At 37.2% G+C, this 23,150-nt stretch overlaps 1 protein-coding gene across 1 annotated transcript in view; it reads left to right on the forward strand.

Moving 5' to 3' along the window:
* The window catches only part of DIAPH2 (diaphanous related formin 2), a 735,565-nt gene that overhangs the window by 381,720 nt on the left and 330,695 nt on the right, over nt 1-23,150 (forward strand). Inside the window, 1 exon segment of the mRNA XM_067548390.1 lies at nt 5,419-5,658. Coding sequence (XP_067404491.1) covers nt 5,419-5,658 — 240 coding nt within the window.

Here is a 23,150-nt window from a genome sequence, read left to right on the forward strand (position 1 = left end):
TTCTGGAGGGCAGGGATAGGATACAAAGTGACCTAGACAAATTGGAAGATTGGGCCAAAAAAATTCTGATGAAATTCAACAAGGACAAATGCAGAGTCCTGCACTTAGGACGGAAGAATCACGTGCACTGCTACAGACAGTGGACAAGAAGCTGGATATGAGTCGACAGTTTGTCCTTATTGTCAAGAAGGCTAATGGTATATTGGGCTGCATTAGTATGAGCATTGCCGGCAGATGGAGGGAAGTGATTATTCCCCTCTTTTCAGCACTGGTGAGGCCACATTTGGAGTGTAGTATCCAATTTTGGGCTTCCCACTACAGAAAGAATGTAGCCAAATTGGAGAGAGTCTAGTGGACAGCAACAAAAATGATTAGGGATTGGAGCACATGACTTATGAGGGGAGGCTGCAGACTTGTTCAGGTCTGCAGAAGAGAAGAATGAGAGGAGGATTTGATAGCGGTCTTCATCTACCTGAAAGGGGGTTCCAGGGAGGATGGAGCTAGGCTGCTATCAGTGGTCGTAGATGACAGAACTGGGAGCAATGGTCTCAAGTTGCAGTAGGGGAGGTCTAGGTTGGATATTAGGAAAAACTTTTTCACTAGGTGGGTGGTGAAGCACTGGAATGGGTTACCTGAGGAAGTGGTGGAATCTCCATCCTTAGAGGTTTTTAAGTCCTTAAATAAGCCCTTAAATAAAGCCCTGGCTGTTTTGATTTAGATGGGATTGGTCCTACTTTGAGCATGGGGTTGGACTAGATGACCTCCTGAGGTCCCTTCCAACCCTAAAGTTCTAAGATTCTATGAGACTCTCTTGATGGTATTTTGATAGATAACTACCTCCTAATAAATAAATCTGCAGTATAATATGACATGGTGATCAATGGTCCCCCGTTATTTTATGGAATCAATTATAAAAATAAAGAATACAAGTCAGCTAAAAGGCTGAATGGATTATTCTTGAAAAGTATTACTGGTTTCAATCAAACTCATCTCACTTAACTGCTATTTTCTGCTATCATTTTATCGTTTTATGCTATTATTCTTGTACACCAAACAACTTTCCAAACAATCCAAGACTGGTTATGTGGATTGCTTTAAAAACAAATCTTATTAATAAAAATTTAATTTCCATTACTTCTCAATTAAAACACATACTTTTGAAGGCAAGAAATTTCAGGTATGGCATTTGTGAAATTAGTAATGATTGTACGAAGAATGTGTCATGCACTTGCTTGGTGGCTTAGTGTTTACTTTGATTTAATGTTACTGTAAAATAAAGGGCAGCCTTGAGAAGTGGTGACTATGTCAAACTGAGAATGTACTCATTCCTGTTTGAGTTGAATTTATTTGAATTTATAAGAAAAAAATAAAATAAACTATTTCAAAGTATAAAGGATGTTTAGAACTTCAACATAATGAATTTAAATTAAAATGACTGACTCTTAAAATGTATTATACTATTTTATAATAGTTTATTAAAACAGAAAACAAAAGAACAATTCCGTCTCATAAACTGACTAGTCCTATCCACTATGGATTGTTTCCAATCCTATCTCATTAGCATAATTTCTTTAGGAATGAGTACATGTTATCCATCTATATCTGTGCCTCTAAACTTATATTTCTCTTAGCTTTTTCCCTTGGATGTCTTTATTAGGTGTTGTGTGTAAATTTCATCCTAAAAATTTGGACTTTTCATTCCTTTATATAGGAAGAGAGTTGGATCCTTGTGCATTTTTCCATGTTAAACACACAGCCTTGACATACCTTCACCTATTTCTCTCCATGTATGACTGACACTGTAGCTGCTAGTTCACTCAGACTGTTGTGCTTTAATTCCTGTTTGTGTCTACTCGTTGTTTATCTCCATCATATTCCCCAAGCAGCCTAGCAGACTTCTAAGTGCAAATGAATTCTGTTTGTTCCAAGAACAACTTTCTCCAGAGCTGGTACCAATCTATGTGGAGGAATGACATGTAGCCATTCAGAAAGAAGTTAGTGACATCATAGCTTCTTAATGGGTCTTTGAACAGCATGTCATAGTCTCTGGGCAGCTAGCAAAACACGAGCTGGAGCAGGAGTGGACTGGAGTAGGAGTGAGGCAGTCTGTTGAAACGACTGGCAATGGCAATGTTACTGGCCAGCTATGGAGGTTGAGCACTCTGGAGAGACTGCTTCTGTTGGGTGCCTATATACTTGTCTCAGTATCAGATAGGTGTGTCCGTGTTTCTGTATTGGCTCAACCCTAGTTGAATGGTATGAGGGCCATCATAAAACCTGCTGGTAAATCCCTTCGATGTCTCATCGAGGTCTCTGGCTCCAGGATGACTCATCAGGCTTATATGATGGTTCTTTAGTTGTGTCGGTGAACTCAGGTTCCTGCAATAATTTAGGGCTGACTCAACAGGCTTAAGCAGGCTCTAAGATAACTCAAGGTTACGTAGGCTCGGAGGCCTCACACACAGAGGTGAGGCAGTGTGACCAGAATATCTCAGATTCTTTCTGTGTGGGTGACCCAAGATCTGTGCTTTCCTGTATCCACTTTAAGCAGCAATAAATGTTCCTTTCAGGTGAAAGAATGTAGTTTAAATTTTGAATTTTAAGAGGAGTTTTAAGTTTCTTCTTCTATGGACTATTCCACAGCAAGGATTTAGGTTCTGATATAACTAACTTACATTAGTGGTGCTGATTTCACTGAGTTAGGAATCATGGTATATTAATTAAATTCTGCCAATTATAAATGACCTAAAGTTCTTGCTAACCTCCCAACATTCACATACTGGCTTACGCCCAGAAGCATAACTCTTCTAAACACTTTTAAAAAATACTTACTATTACTATTCTGGATATCCTTGTTAGCCATATAAATGTCCAATACCTTTTTTTTTTAAATGTTGATAAGCTCTTGACCTCAATCTTGTGGCAATGAATTCCACATGTGAATGTAAAATTTCGTTAATATGTCTCTGATATGTCTCACATGTCTCTAAAAGATTTGCAGTAATTCTCTCAATTGGCCAATAAAGTTATTTAAAACTACTTGTGCATTTTGCTATTTTAACCATCGGAATTTAGGCTCATATGTTTTAGTAGTCCATTTGGAGGGTAAGAAAAAGTGTTAGATTATTTATGATGAATAAGAAAGACAAGGACATTTTTTGGCAGACAGCCATAAGTCTAGCAAATGGATCATGGGGAAGTAAGTTATTGAATCACTAACAAGAGTATATTCCTGAAGGTAGTGCATGGCTGATTCCTTCCTAACTAGCTTCAGTGCTTGGAGGGATTATGAATGATGGCTTTGCAACATAAAAAACAGTGTAGCTATTGAGAAATATCCAAAGTGTAAAGATAATAGCTTAGGTAATTTTTTTTTAAAAGTGTATCAAAAGGACAATGGTTGGAAAAGCAGACATTTAATTGTGTACCTCAGTATACAGTATCTAAGTAGTTAGAGGTATAGAAAGAGTGGAGCTAGTTTGTGTCCTGGCTGGATATTTCTCTGAAGTTGTTGCACAATTTTTGCACAATTCTTAGCTTTTGATTCCAGAGTCTCAAAGGATTAGAATTTTTTTTTTAACTCTCTCCTCAGGAAAGTAGCTAACATAATCTGAGGCCAGTTCACAAGTGATTATGTATTTCATCATAGATTCAAGCAGAAAGTTCCTCCCCTCCTCCCAATTTTCATCTTTAGTCTTTGTGATGATAAAACAAAAACCACCTTGCAGGTAGCACAAGGTCCCAGATCTTGGCTTCATGGAGAGGCCAACTTGTGCAACAGAGACCTCAACTGAAAAATCCTATCAGGAAAAAAGCATATACCTGTGAATGTAGTGGTTATAGCTCTCCTTCAGCTAATGCAAAAAGCATGTATAGGTGAGCTGCTCTTCTATCACTGTTCATCTCCTTCCACAATTAATTTACTTTTTAATCTCTGTTAGTATACATTTTAAATGGTTGAGATTTAGTCTAGGTAAGACAGGAGTGTATGACTCTTCCACCTGACTGACCAGGGCAGATAGTTTCAATGGTGACGTGGGTTGAAGAATATTTTGCAGAAATTCCTGCTCTGAGTGATGAGTCACATTATTGCGGAAGGAAGAAAGACGGAGAAATTAATTTTCATCTGAAGAGGAAATTTACCAGTAACCCAACCAAATATTAATAAAAAAATATGAAGGGAATTTTACATTCGCATGTGGAATTCATTGCTACAAAATTTAGGCCAAGAGCTTAGCAAGATTAAAAAAAAAAAAAAAAAAGTATCGGACACTTATACAGTTAACACAAATATCCAGAGTAGTTATAGGAAGGATTTTGTTTTTTTAAATAACTTTTTAGAAGAGTTATGCTTTGGGGCATAACTTAACATGTGAATTTTGGGAGGTTAGCAAGAACTTTTCTTATTGCACATTATTCTATAATCACCTTTTTCGGCATGATTCTTGCATGTTTTTCTGAAGCATTTGGTATTGAGGTCAGGGACAGGATACTTTACTAAGTTAATGACTGGTCTGATGCAGTATGGCAATTTCTATGTTCCATTGGCATGCAAAATGATCTGAATCTTATGGGTGTTTACTTGCTGCAGACTCTCAGCATTTGTTTCACATTATGTTTAAATGGCTAAACACTGGTTATATGTATAGTGTTGGAATTATTTTTATCAGAGGAGACAGAACTAATGATGAGCGCTATATAAATAGGTATTGCAAAATACAGTGTAAAACCAAACCTAATAATTAACACAAGAAGCCCTGTTGAGGATGAACCTATATGCAGGGCTTTAACATGTACGCATTATGTCAAAGTGAGATTGTATTACTTTATTATAACATAATTACTTAACATTAACATTTTAAAAGGGATTTGAAACTATATAAAATCTGTTATAAACTGTAAAATAATTTTCTAGTGTTATTTTAAAATGTAACGTACAAAAGTAAGAGGTAGTTTTAAGATGTTAAGCACCATAATAATAGGTAATTTCTTTGGAACTATGATGTCAGTGACAGAATGTTTGTGACAGTTTGTCTTTTATTTAATCTGTGGTTCTTAGCATTCTGTGTAACAGGTATTCATCTAGTTCACTTTGAGCAATGATTTTGGCAGAATGTACAATACTGGTTGCCACTGATTTTGCAATTTACATTAAAAAAACTATTTTAACACTAGAAAATGTTTTATTAATGTTAAATATGTTGTTGCAATTAATTGGCTAAACTGAAATATACATTGTTTTGTGAAACCCTCTTAAATTTAGAGATACACATTACTGGAAACAATGAGAATGTAGTTGTACTATAATGACTTTATGTTGGAAAGAGACAATGTGGTTTATAAAATTGAGCTACGCTGCATAAAAAAGCTTTTTGCTCTGTTTGTCTGTATTCTCACTTAGCATTCTTGATGTTACAGATGAGCTCAGTGAAAATGTTACGGCCTCGCCTCAATGGCATCCTTTTCAAGCTTATGTTTGAAGAACATGTAAACAACATCAGACCTGGCATGATGGCAGTGACGCTAGCCTGTGAAGAGCTGAAGAAGAGTGAGAGCTTTAATAGACTGTTGGAACTAGTGCTGTTGGTTGGAAACTATATGAATTCAGGCTCAAGAAATGCCCAATCACTGGGTTTTAACATCAGCTTTCTCTGCAAGGTAAGGTTAAACTATAACAACTTAAATTATTTTATAATGTAAAATTTGCAGATTTGGGGCCAGATTCTGTGCAGTGCTGCTCTTAACACACAACTGAGAGTGCCCCAACATTCCCGAACTGGTACTCAGAGAATCTCCAGCTGGTACTCAGCTCAACATTACCCCATTTATGATGAGAGGTCTGTGTGCCCAAAGGGTGAAGGAAGGGATATTGCTGGAGATCTCCTCTTCTCTCATGATCCTTAGTCAGTGTAACCACTCCTTGGAGGATGTATTCATTAGAACAGATCTGAATCTGCTCTGACATTTGCTGGAGGTTTCTGACAAGCCTTAGGTATCCTAAGAATTTAGGTAAAACAAATTTAATGTACAGTTGGTTTGCCTCAGAGATCATGGCCAGAATGTTACCTACAAAGGTCTATAGGAATGGGAGGAATAAAAGTGTTACTATTATCATCTGGGTATATCTCATTAACCATTCACTACTATTCGTAGATTTTGAGGCCAGAAAGGACCATTGTGATCATCTAATCTGACCTCCTGTATAATACAAGCCGTAGAATTTTCCCCATATAATTATTTGAGTAGAGTTTAATCTCCTATGTGCTGTGGTCAAATTTCAATACTTTGGCTGGGTTTAGTGTGTGGGTGTTTAGTGTTGGTGACCTGTGATACAATGGAGGTCAGGCTAGATGATCTGGGTTGTCCCTTCTGTCTTTAAACATTGGCTCTGTTTCAGAGAAAAATCAGAAGAAATATTAAGTAATTCCAGTACAAAAAAGGAGCATGCATCAGTCTCCTTTGAGTGTACTGAGAAATGTATTTTTGATTCCAGATTTACCATTCTATATTTAACTAAGATTCTGTGACTGCAAAACTAAAAACAGAAAGAAAACTTCAAAAAGTATAGTTTTAATATAATTGAATTTGGTTATTTACACAATAAGTACATGCAAGACATGGTTAATCTGAATCACTTTGGAAGATCCAGTTTTATGTGGATTTTAAAACAGGGCTAAAATGGCAGATTATTAAATCACGGAAAAATACATGTTTTAAAATTGGTTACCACTTAAATCTTTTATATGCACAGACGTGCAGATGAATCAAGTACAGATTAACCTGGTTTAACTACGTACATAATATACACTACAGTAAATTTGGAACATGGGGAATTAGGCACAACACTCCTGTTACTGTTATCAAATGTTCCACACCTAGTCTCCTTAGAGCTGTTCTGATTTTTTTTTTTTTCACTTTTTCACAGTTCTGATTGCTCCCCGCAACCACACACACATAAATAGAAGATGTAATACTTTTAACCAGTTACGTTTGTTTGGTCTTCTCAGCAGTCCTTAGCTGACAGTTGGTATGGTGCATGAAGCTAGGCTAGATATTGCATGCTTTGGCTGCAACAGTTGAATGCTGTAATATGCATTGGAATGTGTGGCATTTTACTTATATGTGTGAAAAGACTGTGGTACCAAAAGTCCTTTTGGGGAGAGATGTAGTAGAAACTATATAGCCCCAAGGCTGTGCCAGGCAACACATTGTGGCTCTTGTTAAAAGAAGGTGCTGGCATGATACAGAAGTAAAGGAGTAAATCTTTTGCATGACACAGGGGTGCAGAGCTCATGCAACTAAGCCAACTGGAACCTAGCTGGGCCAGTGAGCCTTTGCCTCCCCCATGCCTTCAGGGAGGGGTTGTTTTTTGAGGGTGTATCAGAGGTTTATGGTGTCACTCATGAGAGGATCAGAAAAACTAATTTTGACCAGCTTTGATTCATCAGATTAGAAGTCAACAAACAAAAGTGTGTGTGTGTGTGTGTGTGTGTGTGTTGCTTTTCTTACCACCTTACTGGTTGCCACCATCATGGTCATTACCCCCCAGATCGTTGATGACTCTTCAATTTTTTGGGGAGAAAAATGTGACCTTTGATGTAGGTGTTTGGGGGTGCTTTTTTGTCCTATAACTGTAATGGAACTGTCAACCCTGGCAATGTCCTATGTCCATGCAACCCCTATAAAAATTTCCCCTGCTTAATTCAGTGTCAATCAGGGAAGATTTCCTCTTCCATCTTTCCCTTGTGTTAGGATGGCAGGTTTGAGCTTAACCTCGAGCAAACTCATAATATTTAAACCAGGGTTGATACCGAGGTTGAAGTACTCCCTTGAAATGGAGAGCAAGCTTCATGATTGCACAGACAAGGAGAACTGCAGGGCTTCAGTATGCTTGCAGCTAGGAAGGCTGCTTTATGGTAAGGAGCACCCTTAGTTAATATTTAACAGCAATGACAGGCATTCTTATTGCAGGTGTTTTTGTTTTGATGACTTACAGTACTATCTAACAGTAGAAACTGGAAATTTGAATGTAAACAAGCAACCTCATGTCTTGAGAAACGTTCATTTGCCCAAAGTCTGGATAACCCCAAAGTGTGATTTTATCAGACTGTTTTAAAATTAAAAGTACTTTCAGTTCTGACAAAAAACACACCTATCAAAACGAATGAAAACAGGAGTTATTTCAACTTGATTCATTTTTTTAAAGTTTGGCAAACATCTTTGTTCATCTTTGTGTTATGCTGATTCAGTATGTCTTGATATAAAGTTGTTGTTTGTCCTTTACCATCATTTTTTTTTAGTTAAAACCTTTTCTCCAATTTTTTACCTTGCTTATTTGTGAAAATTGACTCCTTTGAAATAAAAGGGAATCTCTAATCAGCTAAAAGGGTTAACATTAACCTCACAGAATAATTTTATAGCAACTTCATATGTTTTGGTGATAGCCTTTCTCTCATCTACCTGTCAAATAAAAGTTTTTCCACACAACACTGATCTGACATCTTTCACTTGAGGTAGACTCAAAGGATTCAGCACAAAGATTTTGCCAACTTCAGATAAAATAAAAACAATCTGCTGGGAAATACTATCAGGTAGTAATAGCTGTTTTAAAGGGAGAGGGAAGGCTGAAGGTTTATAAATCAAATACTACTTTCACTTTTCAGTAGGATTTTTATCTAATGGGAAATTCATGCTTTAAGCAGGCAACACCTTCTCCTTACTATTAGAGGGGGAGAACACATATATAGAATCCCTGCACAATGTAGATGTAAGGAAGTATTCTTAGATTTCAGGTAGCACGTTTATGAAATGCCATCAACATAAATCTCACAGATGTTGGCAAAGTACATGTAGGTTGACTAATATTGTAAATTATACTCTACTGAATTAAATAACTGTTGAAGCATAGCTAGTTATGATTTCACCTAAATTCCAGTTACAGTGTCTGAGGCATTAATTGCTCATTATTATTTTACTTGGAACGTTCCATTCCAAACTTTTTTTAAGACAGCTATTTCCATTTAAATTATTTTAATGCTAATTTTCTCTTTGGTAGATTTGGAAAGAAAGTAAAAAACCGCACTCTGTAATAATCTAGACTAATAAGGTGTTTACTTAGTTGGTGGATTCAGAGTACATCAAATATACTTAGCTATAAGGTGATGTCAAAAAATATACTAGTTACTATTCACAACAATTGGATTAAAAAACAGGCGGCTAAACCAAATCATCACTTTACACCAAAGGTGTCATTAATTTATAGCTGTAAATGTTACTTTCACAATTGAATATTAAATGAGAGCAGTACATTGTCACTATGTGGTATACCAAATGAGCATGTGCTTAACTGAAATAAAATTAATGGAAGTGAAGATGAGTTTTCAATGATAGACTGCCCTATGGATGTTTGTTATTTAAAAAAAAAATAAATAAAGGGGGGGGGACTGATAGTGATTCTAGAGGTAAGGATCATTTTGCTGTTTACATTATAAGCCCCTTTTCCCAGTGCTTTACATCTTGGCCATTCTAATTTGCATTGGGTAAAAAATGAAACAATAGTGAGAAAAAATGTATTTTTCACTGTGAAATATTGTTGAATTGTGGTGGTGTTTTAGTGACATTTTGGTCCCTTAAGGTATTTTTTGGACTGACACAAACAAACTTTGTGGCACCAGCACCCTCTACAGGATGCTGGTAACAGCCAAAACTCTAGTTCATTGTCCATCTCCCAGCAAGTGGATGCTTCTATCTAGCTGAACTAGGGTTTCGTCCCCTCGCACTTCTCCATTCACTCCACCAATAAGTAGCTTCCTCCCCCCAATCCAAAGTGCAAATTCCATTTTTAAAGGGAAATTCAAACTTACTATGATTATCTTTCTTTCCTCAACATTTATTTTATTTTATGAACGTGTGTGTTTGAATTTAATAACCAAATGGGATGCAGGCAATGAAAACATTATTACTGTTTTACTGAAAGCTATTAATAAAGCCATCTGGGGAACAAAATAAAATTATGAACTGAAAGTACTGTAAAAGTGCAAAAGCCACTTCTCAAACAAATATCTATAGTTAATAGTAAGAATCAAGAATCTGAGGATTACTAATGTATACAATGTAACAAAGAAAGTTTCAGTCCAAAAAATACCTCAAGGGACCAAAATGTCACTAAAAACACTGTTTTATTAGTCACTGAAGAGGACTATACTGGGGAGAGTTTATTTTTATTACAATTGAGAATATTCCCATTTTCATATTAAGGGCTAAATTTTGACTTGCTTTAACTGCAGCTGGACCTCTGTTTTAGTTGCCATATTTTGAAAGGAGGTTATATAGCCAGTGTGCTTTAGGTGCATTTTATTTCCTTTTTGGTTTATGGATTATACCAAAATAAAAACCGTTACACAAACATAAATATACAGTAGATGTAGCCATATATTGGTCTAAACAAGAAAAAGATACAAAGAAACCTTCCGTTTTGGTAAAACTGCTGACAGGGATTGATAAATCTCTGGTTTGCAAGAAAAGAACAAATTTTGATGAGCTCACATATATCATAATTTCAACATTGGAGCAGATAAAGAAGAAAAAATATGATTTATGGGTCTAGCTGCAAGCTTTATTTGGTTCACAACAAATGCTGTTTCCATAGGAATTTGAGATCAAATTAACCCAGCTGGTTTAGTATTCTATGAACTCGTGTATTCATTTTCTTGGTCTAATCTTATGACTGATTTTATGATTCCCAGAGTGTGGGAAAGTTGACAAGATAAAGAAAAGGAAGTGTATATAATTAGTAACTAATTATTTTTATTCATAGAATATTCGAGTTGAAAGGCACTTCTGGAGGTCATCTAATCCAACCCCTGCTCAAAGCAGGACCAATCCCAACTATTCTCTCAGTGCTCTCTTCTGGAGGGTCTTTGGCCATGTGTGAATGGAATTTAGAAGAGAATCTAACAGAGTGTGACCCTTCCTCCTAGTTTTTATACTATATTTTTTCCCAACATAGATATCTTGCTAGTGGGCCAGTCTTTAGATTTGACAGAAGGCAATGGAAACAATTACAAAAGCAAATGGGGTGTGTAGGAAAGCAGGAGTAACCAAGCAAGCATACTCAGTTAAAAATGTAGACTGTGTTTAAAAGGTATGAATGTCTTAATGGTTGGGACAACATTTCAAGCCATCACTTACTAGATAAGCCTTCCCACATAGTAAGATACTATGAAGTTCATGCCTTTAGAAAACATAAAATGTTTTAAAATGTATTCAGTGTACTTCCTTAACTATGTGGAAAACTTATCAGACTTATAAAGGGGAGGTAGGTCTCCAACTTCCATTGAAAATCGTTGTTTGAGCATCTAACTCCTATTTGTTTGGAAAAATAATCTGTTGCGCGCGCGTGTGTGTGTGTGTGTGTGTGTGTGTGTGTATAGTAATGTAGTCATGAAGGGAAAGGGTGTGGAAGATAAGCGGTGGCACAAAGACAGAAGTATAGTGGTTTGAATTACTTCAGTTGTATGTTTCCACTATTTCCAATTGTGTGTGGCTGAAAGCTTTACTATAGGTTTCAAATTGTATGTTTTATTTTTAAAGTAAAACATTATTTTAAGATGCTTTCCAAAATAGTTGGTGTATATAGGCTCAACTGTACACCATCTTTAATTTGTTTTTTACCAGAACTACAGGATTTAGTCAAGAAAAGTTGTACTCCTTCTAATTGAGTTCCTACAGATACTTAATTTGATAGTAACATCTCTGGCATGTCTTTTTGTCTCTTGTGTAATCAAGTAGCAATGGAACTTTTCCTTTTGGACCATAGTTTGATATTAAGCAGTAGAACAAATAACATTGGAAACAGCAGCAGTTTTAGAGGGATTAAGTTTCTGAGTCATTAACTGTAGTATGTCATGACATTAACTCAAACCTGTGTTCAACTGAGGTATGTGGCGGGTTAATGCAGAATCCTAGATAAATGTTAAGAGCTTGGTTTCTGTAAGTTAGAGGTGAAAATCAGGCTTTTATTGTCACTGAAGTTATGCAGGTATAAAACTTGCGAGGGTGATAATCAGGCCCTATGACTCGCTGAATTTTGTAAAGCCATTACCTGCTTGGACTGCCTTTGTCTATATTTGAAATGTATATGTTTGTTCAAAGTTCCTCAGTTCCCACCTGCATACTTCTGAAGGATGGGCACTAGAACCTTCTTCCATAAATATTTTGCATATATTTTATTAGTCTTACCACTTGATTTTATTGGGGGAAAAAATCATGGATGTATTTGTGTAAGTGTGTAAACTGAAAACAATATGGTACTTTAGAAAGTGATCAGGAACAGTCAGCATGGATTCACCAAGGACAAGTCATATCTGACCAAACAGATTTCCTTCTATGATGAGATGACTGACTTTGTTGATGTGGGGAAAGCTGTGGGCATGATATACCTTGACTTTAGGAAAGCTTTTGATATGGTCTACCACAATATTCTTATCGGAAAGTTAAAGTAGTATGGGTTGGATGAATGGACTATAAGGTGTATAGAAAGCTGGCTAGATCATCAGGCTCAACGGGTAGTGATCAACAGTTCGATGTCTAGTTGGCAGCCAGTCACAAGCGGAGTACCCCAGGGGTCGGTCCTGGGGCCGATTTTGTTCAACCTCTTCATTAATGATCTGGAGAATAGGATGGATTGCTCCCTCAGCAAGTTTGCAGATGATGCTAAGCCGGGAGTAGTGGTAGATACACTGGAGGGCAGGGATAGGATACACAGTGACCTAGACATTGGAGGATTGGGTCAAAAGAAATCTGATGAGGTTCAACAAAGACAAATGCAGAATCCTGCACTTGGGACAGAAGGATCCCGTGCACTGATACAGACCGGGGACCAACTGGCTAGGCAGCAGTTTGACAGAAAAGGACCTGGGATTTATAGTGGACAAGAAGCTGGATATGAGTCAACAGTGTGCCCTTATTGTCAAGAAGGCCAATGGTATATTGGGCTGCATTAGTAGGAGCATTGCCAGCAGATCGAGGGAAGTGATTAGTCTCCTCTATTTGGCACTGGTGAGGCCTCATTTGGACTCTGATGTCCAATTTTTGGCCCCCCACTACAGAAAGGATGTGGACAAAATAGAAAGAGTCCAGCGAAGGGCAACAAAATTGATTACGAGACTGGAGCACAAGACTTATGAGGAGAGGCTGAGGGAACTAGGCTTGTTCAGGTCTGCAGAAGAGAAGAATGAGGGGGGATTTGATAGCAGCCTTTAACTACCTAAAGGGGGGTTGCAGGGATGATGGAACTGGGCTGTTTTATATTGTAGTAGATGACAGAACAAGGAGCAATAGTCTCAAATTGCAGAGGGAGAGGTCTAGGTTGGCTATTAGGAAAAACTTTTTCCCTAGGAGGGTGGTGAAGCCCTGGAATGGGTTATCTAGGGAGGTGGTGGAATCTCTGTCCTTAGAGGTTTTTAAGATGCGGCTTGACAAAGCCCTGGCTGGGAAGATTTATTTTGGGTTGATCCTGCTTTGAGCAGGGGGTTGGACTAGATGACCTCCTGAAGTCCCTTCCAGCCCTAGCCTTCTATGATTCTAAGTAATAATACAGATCTTCACATTTAAATTTCACCATGAAGAAACCATATGCTTAGAGGTTAGGATATTAAATAAGAGCTGTTTAAATCATGGGTAAGGATTTCTGATATATTTCTTAAATGCATATGATTTAGGGAAGGTTAACTGATGTCCCTGTAAGTCAGCTGAGGAAGTTGGGTAACTTAGTGAAGTAGGATCTTATGTCTCCATATATCTGTCAGTCTGTTATACAACGGTAAATAAAAACAATGCAGATTGTGTTTCTGTAAAGTACATGTGTGTGTAATGGGCCAAAATTTCTGTGAATGCATGGTCAAAATGCACGACTCTCAGTAGGAGATAACACAGGGACATATAAAAGAGCATTTAGCTTAATGCTGGATAATGAGTGGGTATCATTATTTAATGGACAAACCTTCCAATAAAACTTAACTATAAATTTTAGTTTTTATTCTGTAAATGTTCTTAACATAAATTAATATTCAGGTGTAGTACTCATTAGTTGGACTTTTGTTCAACAGTAATATTAAGATTTAGAAAAACTGCAAGAACAGCCCTGCAAGAAGAAGACATCTTCCTACTATAAATGAAATGATGTTGAATTAGTCCAGTCATGGAGTACCCAGAAAAGTGTTTTTGGTGGCAGATTTAGAAGTAAAGCCAGGAAAGCATGTATTAAACCTGTCTGGTCGTAGCTACAAAGCTAATGTATTTATGGTAATTGCAAATCCTTAAAAATACATTATCTTTCTGAATGTTATATTTCAGTGTGTGGTGTTGTTCAAGAAAGCAGTGATTTGTAAACAACCCTTGGCAGAGAGCACAAAACTTAATTTTATTTAAATAAAGGAGACCAACATTAGAATGCATGTGCTGTATCAAGACTGGCAAGCAATAGTAGCTGTTTTGATCTATGCACTGGAGCGTTCATGATTACTTAAGTATTAACTGTTCTGTGAATATACAAATATGATAGAGAAAGAAGCAAGAGCTAGAGAAAACAAGATAATGCACTAGAAGAACTAAAGGTGAATCTTCTGAATATGTTGTTGATCACAATTTTGCACGAGTCAGCCAATAACTACTCTTTATCATGTTGCAATAAACATTGACTTTTTGCTTGAGAAGAATACACTTAAGATTGTGTGAAGTAACCATGGTAGAAATTGAAGGAGGAGGGAGGAGGCTTATTTTTAGGCTTACACTAAGTTCAGGTTCCATTGTTATCATTCTGCACTGAATCACTGGAGTGAGGCACGGCAGGAATCTTTCTACCTATAACAGAGCTCTCTTAGTCAATTTTCCTTAAGCTCAGCTGTTTACTGTGTTCACTCTACATGGCAGATGTCAGTTCTTACATTTTTATATATTATAGATGGTTCGATGCCAGAACCATATGAAGCCTTGTATCCAAATCCAGAATACCTCTAAGGTTGGGCCAAAACTCTACTGTCTGTGTAAATATCTATAAAATATACTAGTAAGCATTTAGGGTAGGATTTTCAAAAGTGCCTAAATGACTTAGGAGTATACATCTTTTTGTAACTCAGTGGGACCTGTGCTCATAATTCATAGGTGGATTGAAAACCCCACCTCTAGAAAATGTTAATTTTAACCAATAAATACATGTATATTAGAAGTCCTGAATTTTAAAAGCTATTCTTTCACCTTAACATTAACATCCCCACATCTCCAAAGGAGCCTATTTCTCTGCTTTCTGAACCAATCCTCAGAAAAGAGGTATTTATTGACCTCTAGCATCAACTACATTTGCTCTCCTAGGGTCAAAGTGAAGGAAACACCTGCTGTTTACAGTTCTCTACCTGCCCAACCCACGACCACATCCCTGTTCTCATCATTTCATGTCTCTGCCTCAATTTTCTTCCACTTTTAATTGCTTAACCTTTTAACTGTTTTTCTGTCTTTTTACCCTCTCTCACCTCTCCCTCATTTCTCCCCCTCTTCCACGTACCTGTTCTCTTCTCTTTCCTTTCTCCCATTCTTCTCTTCCCCTCATTCTGTTGTTTTTTTTTCCAGTTTCCCATCCTGCAAAACTCAAGGTGTGTGAGAACTTCCTGGATATCTTCCCAGTCTGTTGCATCCTGCATTACCTCCTATTAGTGCTGCACTCCTTGATATTCCTGATATCACGTATTTTTGGCAGAGCTGGGAACAGGTGCTTGAGTAGAGTTGGTGATGTTAGAGCACCATGAAAAAAACTTTCCACTACATGGGCAAGACTCTTTTGTTGAAATTCAGGGGAAAGACAGAGTTGGAGTAGTGTAGTCTCTTTCGAACTAAGTATTAGAGGGCCGTGTTACAACCTCAGTACTTAACAACTTTGTGGTGTATGGTTACAACTTTGGCACTTAACAACTTTGTGGTCTGTACAGTGTGTGTGAGGGAGGAGGGATGGGGAAGGGCAGAAATGTCATTTTAGGGCTTGAATATAACCCCCTTAGTCAAATTGGTGAGCAGTTATTCACAGTAGTACCATTGAAATTGATCACTGATGTAAGCAAAGAGTTCATAATTTGGTCCTTCCTTAAGTAATAAGCCCATTTTGTGCACTGCGTAAGCATTAATTTGTACTTTATACCAAGTTCCTGAGTCTCTCATGTTGGTTTTTTTCACAGTATAATTAGATTTCTCTTAGGTTCCCCCCTCCTGAAAACTGCAGGAAAGTTTTAGCATTTTCTTATCTCTCACTTTACAAGAAAGCAAAAATGTTGTCTTTGAATACATAAACATTTTAAATGGGAAATCACATCCTGTTACTACTTTGAGTTTTTCAGTGCTATTTACACATTTATGTGTATAAAGATTTACTTAATTGGCACTTCTTGTTACCTAAAGATGTGAAATGCATTCCCCCCCCCCTATTTTTGTTGAATACAAGCTGAAAAGCATGAGTGACAACTTAGTTCTGCTGGAGCAATTATGCAGTACTTAAAACAATTCTGAAACTTGATTTATTTTTAATTTATTCACACTGCGAGTGCATAAATATAAGCTGAAAAGTACAGTATATCTTCTTTTAAAAACATGGGAAAATTAATGTCTTAAGACCACTGAACAGACATATTTTATAACTCTGCATTGTGGGATTATGGGAATTAGAGATGCAAACAGTCTATGTGGTCATCAAGAGTCCTTCACAGTGCAGAATTATTTCTTAAAATATGTTTCTTCTTAATAACTTGTCTAGCACACTTCCAAATGACTGAACCTATGGAGCTGCCACCATTGTCTTTGGAAGAATTTTCTACCATTTAATTTAAGGAGTGCCTAATATTTCAAACCAGTTATGAATGGATATCTATCAAAAATAAGGGGGAAACTGTGTTACATACTCTTACTGGGTATAATCATGAAGCTGATAATGACATTTATGTGTATGGAATATTTTTAAAACTTTTATATGTAGTTTTCTGTGTCATAAAGAGAAATTGATCTTGGAAACTCACCACTTTGATACAATGCTATTATGGAAGTTAAGCAATCCTTTATTGTGAAAGTTGCTGATCTTTACTGTGTGGTCTGTTATGATCTTCTGAATTTGCACAGTAGTGTTTTAGGCTTCAGAATGTAAGTGCTGCTTGGGTATATGGATTTTTTGTGATTGAGTTAGATTTAATGAATGGGGAGGAATTGACATTGCCTGTCATAATTTTCATTGCTCTCTTAAGAGATGAAAGTGTTAAAAAACAGAATGAAATAAAATACTTTGACAAAAACCTAGTACATTGTAAAATAACTGATAAGGAATTTGATTGTCTAAGAAGGATCAGATGCTAGGAATTTAAGATGCTAGGAGAGGTTGGGTCAGACAAAACCGTGTATGTGCAGAAGAAAAGACCTGGGAACTGGCATGCAGGCAGTTAGCTCATAGCACATTTGAGTTGCTGGGCAGACAAATTCCATACAGTGTGGGGAGGAGGAAACCTGCTTACTGTTCCTTTAAAATGGAAGTGAGAAAAGTGATTCCATCACTGGAAGAACCAGAGTATACCAGAGAGGCGTAATGTTTTAGTAGCAGATTTCTTCTGTCATTGATCCCCAGTCTGCAGTGCATGAGTAGATGTGAGCAGTGTAGAAGGTGTGTGTGAGGGTAAAGCAGAGGTGGTGCTCTGGGTTGACAGAGCAAAGGCTCAGCAGATGGAAAGACAAAAAAAGCAGGACCAGGGCAAAGTAGACATGCCAAAGGTATTCTGAGAGATGCCTTGACTAGACTGCTCTCATAGGCTACTCAGAGAGAAATGAGATGGAGGATTCAGTTGGAGAGGCCAAGGCAAGGTTGATGTATTTCTGAGCTTTTATTTTGTACCATTGATTTCTGATTCTTCCAGCTAGGTTACCCTTACCTATCATCTGAAAAACTCCCAGTGAACTTCACAAAGCAAAATAAGTATACATCAACACTCCTCTGTTAAAGATTTCTTTAAGACTTACCCTTGTCAACAGATGGGAAGAAAGTGGAATGAATGAACTAAAGGCCTTTACTGTTACTGCTTTTGGTAAAAAGTATTAGTCCATAATCAGTTTTGCAACTAACTGAAATTCCTGTTAGTCAATGTAGACTATTGTGGAAGAACACTTAACTGAGGGTTTTATGGTTTAGGAATAACAAGTGAGATTTCATTTTAATTAATTGGGAAGAATAAAGTTAGTAGTTAGATTTACAGTCAGATTTTCTGAAATCTGAATTGGTAAATAAAACTGGTGAAAGGGAGACAATTCACTGATTGTAAATACTAGGGCTAATTTAAGGTACACTGCTTCCTGTGTACCAAATGTATTAATTCCATCAAACAAGTGAGGAAATGCTTCTTAATCGTTTAATCGGACAAGGCACTTTCAAATGGTCTCTTTGGTTTGTAATAATTCCATGTTTTATTTAGAGAATTGAAAATAAAAAACCACTTATAATTTAGAACTGCTCATGGTAATAAATACTGTAAATTATCACATTTGAAGAGGAAAACTTTTTTATCTCTAAAGTTACAAATGGTAATTTTGGTAATTGTCCTGTAAAAAAATCTGACACTTGAGCTGGCAACCAGTTTTACCAGTTGTAGATAACTGCAACTGTTAAAGCCACATATTCTCTAAAACCTGGGTGTTTAGCACTCATCTCCATTGTCAGGTGATAATTCATCAGTGGGAATGATTTATTCGAAGTAGGACTCATTCTCTGGCAATATAATTAAAATGTATCACCAAACTACTAGTCAACAAAGGAAATATCTTTACTTCAGTGTATATGCCTTTCATCTGTTGATTATTGCAACACTAATAGAAAACAAAAAAAATTATCTGGGATTTCAAAACCCCAGTGTTAAAGGAACATACCTGAGGACCAGATGGCAAACCTTCCCTTGAGTGCCCTATCAGGTCTGAGGTTTCCAGCTGTCACTTGTCCCTTTGAAAGGACCTTTGACCCATTCCTTTTTGATGGGTTTAAAGGCATACAGTTCCTCCTCCCCCACCATACACGCTGATATCCCCAGCAAGCTAATGTTTTCCATCTGCATATTGCAAGCACAAGCCATGAGTTAAACATTTTCCTCAATGACCAACACCTGCAGCACAATCCAAATCTGGTTTACCATGGTATGACATTGGATAGGTCATTAATGTACCACAAGCACTTGAGGAAGACGGCAGCCAAAATCAGCACTCTGAACTACCTGCTCAGAAAATTATCTGGTTCAATCTGGAGTATAAGCACCTGGATGATTAGAACATCAATCCTTGCCCTCTGCTATTCAACAGCAGAGTACTGGGCTTCCATCTGGTGTCGCTCATCTCCCGGGAGGCTGGTCAATGTAGAGCTTAACAAACCTATGTGTGTTGTTACTGGGACTTTATGGGCAACTCTGTTGCCATGGCTACTGATACTTAGTAATATAGCACCATTCATCATGAGAGTGCCTCTGTCATGCTCTGGGCCAAGATCCTTGAGAATAGCGACCTGCTGTTGTACACAGATCTCTTCAACCATCTACCAGCTCGTCTGTCTTCTAGATGCCCTTTATTGTCATTTATGCCTCCACAGGACATGATGGTGGAATCCGCTTGGTGCAACAAATGGTCAGTGACAAGAGTTGTTAATCACTGTCCCTTCACTGACCTAACCATCTCTCCACCAGATTTTGATCTGCCAAGGCACCTGTGGTCATCTGTGAACCATTTTTTAACAGAACTGGGCAACTGTGCAGCTAATCTTTTTAAATGGGGTTTTTCTAATGACCTGTGATGCAGCTGCAGTCCATTTCAGTCTATGTCACATATCATTGTAGAGTTGTCCACTGACTTATTTCGATGGCGTGCTATCAGCTCTCCACCTGGCTGATGACGCCATTAAATGGCTTGGCACATTGTGTATATGCTGATGAGGAAGCCATTTGGCCTAACCACCAGCATCCGTGCTTACTTTCTCTCTGAGGACAATAACAATGTTTTTACAAGTAATCACACAAGTTTTCTAAAGCAAGCACATTTATTTTTAGGGCAAAAACATTTACAACATGTAAAAGAAGTGATAAATGAACAGTTCCTCCTCCCCCCACCATACACTGTGATATCCCCAGCAAGCTAGTGTAAAACACATGGTAAAAACTTGGTGTAGGTCATCCCTAACTCCAACATAGGGCTTTCATAGATGTCAGTCTTTCAGACACGTTATCTGGGTTGGCTCTCTTGTCTGGGTTGTCAGATTTTAGATCAAGAATAAGACCCATTTGGCATAATTCAGCCATTTCCTTGTCTGGCCTCTTTAACAGATAATCATCAATCAATGGCCTTCTTCTCTGGGTGAAGCTTCAAAAGGTTGGATTTTTTTGCATAACCAGTGTTAGGAAATTTGCATTCATCATTCCCTGGTGATTCTAGATTCCTTAGGAAACCCATCCCCAGTGAGCCAGGAATACACAAATACACATCACCTTTATTGATAGAAAGGTTGATAAATATTCTACCGCTCATATTGTCTGGTCCATGTCAACGTGTTGTTTTCGTGAGGTTTTCATGTTTTAAACATAAAATACAATATGGTTCTCAGAGGTGCTGCATGCAGTTGCAATGTGTGTGACTTGTTCTCTCTTATATTAGAATAAAAGTTTTCTAAAGGACAATTAGAGGCAGAGTGAAACGGAATTTTTATGAACATGGGACCATTTATGGTAACATCTCTAGTTAAGGATAAAGGCACCTTAACATCATGGCTACAACTGAAAGTTGTTTGGCCCTTGAGGCATGGCTCTAGGCTTTTATAGTGGATATGCAAAGCCAATAGATTCTGACATCTCTATTTACTGATCACACAATCTACTTTCGTGTGACTTTGTTATGGAATGCTCATTCTCCTTCCATTCACTTCATAATGCCACTATGTAAGTACATAAACATGTGTGAATGCACATTCCCACTGTAGTGGGAGAGACGGAGAGTGTATGTGTGTTTAAATATTGTATTACTGATCAGATACTTGATGGTTTCCTTCAGAAGCAGTCCAATAGCTAATATGGCAAGTGGAAGTATGTAAGAACTATAGAATCATACACCAATTGTATTATTTAATGTTAGCAAAGTGTTTCAGTTATGTATAATCAATAAGTCTGCATGCATGTAAATGTTTTTAAATATACTGCTGGTCATTACCTTTCCGGAAAAAATTGTTTAACTTCTGTGGGAGAATATTCCTAACAATTCAAACGCACTTGAAAAAATATGGTATTGCAAAATAAATTGGATATCTGCAAAAGAAAATCTTAACTTGGTCCACAATCCCAAATCCTATAGCCAGTGGGAGTTGTAGATGTGCAAAGACAGTGGGAATTTGTGGAGAAAATCTTTTAAAAATGTAATGCTTGTGAACATTTTAGCTTGTGTTCTGTCGGTTGGTTCAAAAATGTTTAATGCTAACCTCATAAGTTCAATATAGTAGTGAGGGTTTGGATGGAAAAAGATGCTTTAGGGGCAGTTATTGTGAGTTTCTCTACTTGGTTCGTGGCTCCAATCTCTAGGTGAATGGTATCTTGAGTACTGGGGAGAGGAGACAGATTATTGTGCTCTCAACATGCAGTATTTAAAGGTTAAAACAAAGACAAAAGTGACACATACTTCGGTGCATAGCATCACCTCAGAAAATGGCACTTTTTTATTTATTGTTGACCCGTATATTATGTACTTTTGTAAATCTTAAATTACATACAACCCTCATTTATGGATGTTAATGCAATACTCTTACTCTTTGTTTTATTGAATAGAAAAAAGTTTTACTTTGTTTGTGCTTAAATATGCCCTGTGCTTACACTTAAGTACTTGTTTTTCTAGCCTCCTTTACCAAGCTCCCATTTTTATTTTATATATCTACATGTATATAACCATCACATTTTTCTTCTCTAGTGTTCAGGAATTATTTTTCTTAGTTCTGCAATCATCCATTTTTATTAGGGTTGTCAGTTTTGTTTGGATGTTTTCCTGGAGGTTTCATCATGACATAATCTTCAATTAAAGATTAACCTGGAGATTCTAGGACAATCCTGGAGGGTTGGCAACCCTAATTTTGGTCTCTAATTATATTATATTTGTCATCTAATCCCAAACAGTGTACATAATCATGACTAATTTTGTACAAGTTTAGACTTCTGGAGATTTGACTGAGAAGACTAGGACCCTAATCCTGCAAATACTTGGACATGTACATATCTTTAGTAATGCAAGTAGTTCCACAAAAATCAATGAGATTAGGCATGTAAATCAATTTACGGTATTTGCAGAATTGAGGCCTAGGTGAATTGGAGTTAGTTTCAGCAAAAACTCTCCTAAACTCAGAAATTGCTTTTTTTTTTTTTTTTTTTTGGGGGGGGGGGGGGGTTAATGCCTACCTCTATAGAACAATTCTACGTAACTCTGTCTGTTGTGCATGGTGCACTGGCTGGTCACATGGTGTCAACTGTTCTCTTTTATCTACAGCTGTTTTGTAGACTCTTTATAGCAAATGTAATAATTTAGATTTTTGTAAAAGCAGCGGAAAATTAGGAAGACCCAGCCTGAGCAGCCTCTACTGGGGCAACTGCTAGCTAGGAGAAAGGGGGGAAAATAGAACCCTCTTCAAAGAGGTACCAGTCATCACCAGAAGAATAATACATCCATGCAATACTTTGTCTCCATGAGAGCAAGAAGAGAAGTGGACAGTGTATCTAGGCGATAGAGAAGAAATCAGGAAATCAGGGTAACATTTGCAGGAAAATTGGGGGGAATGTGACAAAGAGAAGGAAATGAAAAGCACACTTTTCATGCTTGTTGTTTTGAATATCATAATAGTTTGCTCTTCATTTCCTTCTCTCTGTCACATTCTCCCTGCAACTTGGTTTTTTCCCTGTTCCACTACATGCACTGCCACCACGTCTCTTCCTGATCTCTTGGAGACAAAGTAGTTATGTATATAGCTTATCTATGTCGATACAGAAATGAATATAATTATTATAGAAGTAATCTATAAAATTCTGTGGGTTGGCTTACAAATTCTTTAGAAAGGATATTGTGTGATGTGTAAG

This window comes from Emydura macquarii, unplaced genomic scaffold (genome assembly GCF_026122565.2).
Source record: "Emydura macquarii macquarii isolate MOO-44397 ecotype Brisbane River unplaced genomic scaffold, CSIRO-AGI_Emac_v2 contig_1253, whole genome shotgun sequence".
Lineage (NCBI taxonomy): Eukaryota > Metazoa > Chordata > Testudines > Chelidae > Emydura > Emydura macquarii.